Source organism: Tupaia chinensis, unplaced genomic scaffold (assembly GCF_000334495.1).
Source record: "Tupaia chinensis unplaced genomic scaffold, TupChi_1.0 Scaffold149964_2, whole genome shotgun sequence".
Lineage (NCBI taxonomy): Eukaryota > Metazoa > Chordata > Mammalia > Scandentia > Tupaiidae > Tupaia > Tupaia belangeri.
This window is the reverse complement of record NW_006209806.1, coordinates 1,581,354-1,586,228: the sequence shown is the minus strand read 5'-3', so window position 1 is coordinate 1,586,228 and position 4,875 is coordinate 1,581,354. Positions and strand designations below refer to the sequence as shown.

General features: G+C 59.9%; 1 protein-coding gene across 1 annotated transcript in view; it reads right to left on the bottom strand.

Annotated features, from left to right (window-relative positions):
- Nucleotides 1–224: 224 nt before the first annotated feature.
- ATCAY (ATCAY kinesin light chain interacting caytaxin) overlaps nt 225–4,875 on the bottom strand; it is a 29,020-nt gene continuing 24,369 nt past the window's right edge. The window contains exons 10-11 of the mRNA XM_006171791.2: nt 4,343–4,414; nt 225–1,092 (exon numbers count right to left, since the gene is read on the bottom strand). Coding sequence (XP_006171853.1) covers nt 1,083–1,092; nt 4,343–4,414 — 82 coding nt within the window. The 3' untranslated portion in view covers nt 225–1,082. The remainder of the gene's footprint in view (nt 1,093–4,342; nt 4,415–4,875) is intronic.

The window sequence follows — 4,875 nt, the reverse complement described above, 5'->3', positions numbered from 1 at the left end:
GGAGGTTCGTCCCCGGACCTGCTGGTCCCAGTGGGGCCGGGCGGCCCACATGCGGGCCCTGCCCGACGCCCCGCACCCCTTCTTAGGCCTATTTTTTTCTTTTTCTTTGCTAGAGACTGTTTGTGCTCTCCAGAGACAGAGAGGGAGGGAGAGGAGAAGTCACCCCCTTGGGGAACGGTCACGCTACCATCCCTCCTCCATCTCTGGGCTTGGGGCTCATGTGCACGTGTGCTCGGGTGTTTCTCAAGTCGCCAGATCCGGGACTCGAACCGCAAGGTCAGCTGTGTAGGGATCCAGCTGCCTTAGCCACCGGGCCACGGAGCTGGCCCTGAGGGCTGCCTGTTTCTGAGCCACTTCTCAGCCTCTGCTCTCGGTGAGAGCCAGCAGAGCCTGTGCCCTGCTCCTCGGTGCTGGGGGACATCCCCTGGGAGGGGGTACTGGCTGGGACTGCCCTGTGGTGTGGAATGTTCTAGAGTGAGGGTGCCTTTTGGAAGTGTAAGACAAGAATGACGAGCAGTGGCTCACTTGTGCTCCGGGCTCCGGCGTTCCTGGAGGAAGTGAGCATCCTAGCAGGCAGAGGGAGCAGGGCAAGTGGAAAACCATGGGAGTGAACCAGAGGTCTGGGAGAGCTGGGGCGTGGCCCTGCGGGGCGCCGAGCTGCCAGGCCCGGCCGTGTTCTGGACGGGAAGGCACAGAAATGCTCCAGACCTGGCCCGGGTGTCTGCGGCGCCACCCGGGACGGGAGACGACAGAAGAGGATCTTGGAGCTCATGTCCAGTGTGGGCCAGGACCACTGGGACCGCAGGAGGCATGTCTGAGGCCCGGGGCTGGGAGCAGCAGACACAGAGGCCACGCCCCGCACTTCTCCCTTCCCTGGGCTGGGCACGGCCCCTTTTCCAGAATGTACTAATACTGCATCATTAAAACAGAAACACGTGTTCAAGCAGCTGAGGACACAGGGTTTCAGAGACGGGTGGAGACGGGCACCCGGGAAGAGTGGGATCCGGGATGAGGCAGGCGGCAGCCGGGCCGAGGGTGCCTGGCAGAGAGTTCTCGGAGTCTGTCCTCCCCGCGCCGTTTCCTCAAGACATGCTGGGGAGGGAGGGACACAGGCGGAGGTGCTAATGTCATTTTTTAAAGTGGAAAATGGGGGGGACCAGCAGGCCCTGTGGTGGTTAAGGGGCTGGACACTCCCACATGGCTAACCACGGTTCGAGTCCTGGACCTGGTGGCTTGCTTTCTCACTTTCCCTCTCTCTGTCTATGTCTTGCTCTGGTCAAACTTAAAGAATAATACTACTAAAATAAATGAATAAATAATTCTTTTTTTTTTTAAGTGGAAAATGGGGACCAGCAGAGGGCGTAATGGTTACACCGCTGGACTCCCATGTAGCTGATCATGGTTTGAGTCCTGGACCTGGCGGCTTGATACGCCGGGCATGCGTGTGCGAGTGTGTGCCCAAAATCCTGAGGGGAGAATGGAGAAGGGATTGAGGCATGGCCATCCCCCAGGGGGGTGATTTCTTGCATTCCGTCTCTGTGTCTCTCCAGCGAGCGCACGCACCCTACAGCAAATCGCTCTTCAAAATAGATAAATACATAAATAAATAAAATAATAATAATAAAATAATTCTATTTTACGTAAGTAAAAGTGGAAAATCTTCTTCCACACGTATGGAATCTAAGTGAATGATCTGGGCAGCGTGGCGAGCTGTCAGCAGAAAGAGTGGCCCTAGTTCTTCAAGGCCTGCAGGCCCCACTGCGTGAAGCAGGCCTTCCCGAGGTGCTGACAGACAGCTGCAGGCACTGTGCACTCCGTCAGGCTGGAGGGGAGCTTCAGCCTGTCCACTGGCCCACCTGCCCACCATCCGGCCATCCATCCCTCCACCTACCATCTATCCATTGCACCCTACGCTTCCTTCTTTCGTGTTTTCCACCTTTTTAAACATGCATCTCTTGCCCCAGGAGAGGACCCAGGAGGCGTCTACATCCGCTGTCTGCTCCGTGTGCTGCTTTTGCTCATGGTGAATGACTTCCTTGTGTGTTTGGTGTCTGTGGGTGTAAACTCATCCCCGGAGGGCTTGTGTTGCAGTGTCTTTTCAGAAATCCACGCAGAACTTACTCTGAGCCATGCCCTTGGGGTAGTACTGGTCGGAGACCACTTTTGATGTTTATTCCTCAGCTTGGGGCCTCCTGAGTCAGAGGTAGTATGAGGCATGCAGCTAGCATGTTACGGATTTGCAGAGTCTGCAGTCGGGGATTCACCCTGCACGTTTCGAAGAAGGCTTTGTTATTTTTGCTGTAGGAGTGTATGCACTTGCACGTGTGTAAGAGTGAGAAAGCACTCCTGGGGACACGGCCAGACTGCAATCCCTTCTCTTCCACTCTCCCGTCGGGATTTTGGGCATGCACGCACATGCGTCTGGCGTGTCTTTCATGTTGCCAGTCCAGGACTCGAACCATGCAGTTGGGCGTGTGGGATCCAGCTGCCCTAACCCCATGCCACCAGCTGGGCCCTAAAGAAAGGTCTGGCTCTTGCCTCACTCCTGGGAGTGATCTCTAAGCCCTTAGAATATCCTGCCTGGTAAGAGTTTACCTGGGACCTCGGGCCATGCCAGAGTGTAGAGTGGGCGTGCGCACCACGCGGGATCAGCACGACCTCTGGCGGGCTGGGGCTGCGGGGGGCAGCCACGTGAGCGTGGCGAGCCCCAGTGAAAACCCGGACAGAGACTCGGGCGAGTGTCCCTGGCTGGCTGTACCCGGTGTCGTCACGCGCCGTAGCTGCAGAATGAAGGCTGTCTTCTGGGCTCCACTGTGTGGGGACACCTGGACGCTCCTCCCGGCCCCTCCTGGAGGCTACCCTGTGCATCCCGTCCCTTCGCCCGTTCCCGTCCTACCCCGTAACCGTGAGCAAGACAGCCTTGCGGGGTCTGCGAGTCCTAGCAAAGCATCAGACCCGAAGGTGTGTTTGGAACCTCCGAACACACGGGGAGGCTCTTCTTGGCCTCTGGAACTGGGAGGAGACCCTGGCGCAGGCAGCGGGTGGGAGGGCCGCCCTTCTGTCGGGGTACACCCTGGGCTTCAGGGCACCTGGCTCTGGGTGGGCGTCTCGTGGGGCCGCCACGCTACACAGAGCCGGGGCCCTTCTGCACCCTGCGGCATGTGGTGGCGCCCCCCTAGCCTTGTGCAAGGCTGACTGGCTCCGGTGACCCCGGCCCCCTGCGTCCCGGATCAGGCTGCGACTGGAGCCAGCCTGTGGGGAGAGACAGGGCTGGCGTTGGCCTGCTTCCGAACAGAGCGCTTTAGCCGTCAGCAATGTGAGGTCGGCCCCCCAGCCACTAAGCCACAGGGGAGGCCTGGAGCAGGGGCTTCTCAAAGCCGAGCTGTGAGCCAGCATTGGTGTGGTAGGGAAGGGACTGGACACCCACGGGGCTGGACCTGGTGGCTTGACGACCACTCTGGGCGTGTGTGGATAACATCTCAGCAGAATGGGGAAGGGGTGCGTGGTGGCCATCCCTTCTGGAGGGGTGATCACCCCCTTTCTCTCACTGTATCTCTCCAGCACACGCATGTGCCCTAGGGCAAAAACCTTAAGTTTTTTTTAAAGAAAAAGGAAAAAAGTCTTTATGTACAAATCTATATAAAATATATTTTAAAATATATAATTTTTTTGGAGAGATTATTGCTATAGGCACATGTGCTCGCCAGAGAGAAAGAAAGCGAGAAATCACCCCCGGGGGGATGGCCCGGCCGCAGTCCCTTCTCCTGCAGTCTCCTCCCGGGATCTTGGGCACGCACGCACACATGTGCCTGGCGTGAGTTTTGAGCCCCCAGGTCTGAGATGCGAACCGCAGTCGGCTATGTGGGAGTCCAGGGATCTAACCATTGTGCCATCTGCTGGTCCCAGGGGGACAAAAATTATTTACAAAAGTAAAGTCAAGTTGTTTTGGCTGAAAATGAGGGTTTGGTGGGGGAACAGGTGACGTGCACACCTGCCCCCTCACTCCACTTGGAGACCCCTGGGGACCTGCGGAGCGCCGCCCTGTCCCCACACCCCGGCTCTGCGTGGACACATGGACGGTCTGAGGACGCCATCCTGGGAGAGGCCCGTTGCAGCGGATCATCCAGCGCCGCTCAGGAGCCCAGGCGTGGCCTAACCGTGGGCTCCGTGGGCTCTGTGGGCTCCATGGGTGCCGTGGGCATGGCCGGAAGCGGCTTCTCCGAGTAGAGGCCACACGGGTGTGAATCCCACCTTGCCACAGGCCGCGGTTCACCGGCTCCCTCCTGCGCCTGCCCCGCCCACCTCCCCTGGACACCCGGCACTGCGGTCCCCACGCCCTCACCTGTTCTCTGCTGGCGCCACCTCTGGCTTCTCGTCGGCCTGGGGCAGAAGGAACTCCGGCTGGGGCCTGGCACTGTGGACAGAGCGCGAGGGGACACGGTGACCAGCTGGGCCGGGGAGAGCTCAGCTCCACTGCCCTCTGCGGCCCGGGGCAGCTAAGTGACCACGCAGGGGCTGACAGAGGCGGAGGCAGGGGTGGGTGGGCACGACAGAGGGGTCCTCCTCAGACCCTGGGTGCGGGCGCTCCCCTCAGCTGCAGCGCTGGACGGGTGCTGGCCTTGTCGCTCGTTCGATGTCTCTGTCCCCTCCCACCGCCGAGGCCCGCCCGGCCATGGGAAGGCCGCGGCTCAGACCGAGGAAGGAAGACAGAGAAAGGGAGGGGCCAGGAAAGGCAGAAGGACGGACGGACTCCGGGGCCTCGTGGCCTGAGGACGGCCACAACGGGGCAGCAGAGGCCCGCAGAGCAGGTGAAGACGGGGGCCTGGAGCCCTGTGGCCTGCGGGGGGTGTCGCAGTGACTGCAGCTGTTGTGGTC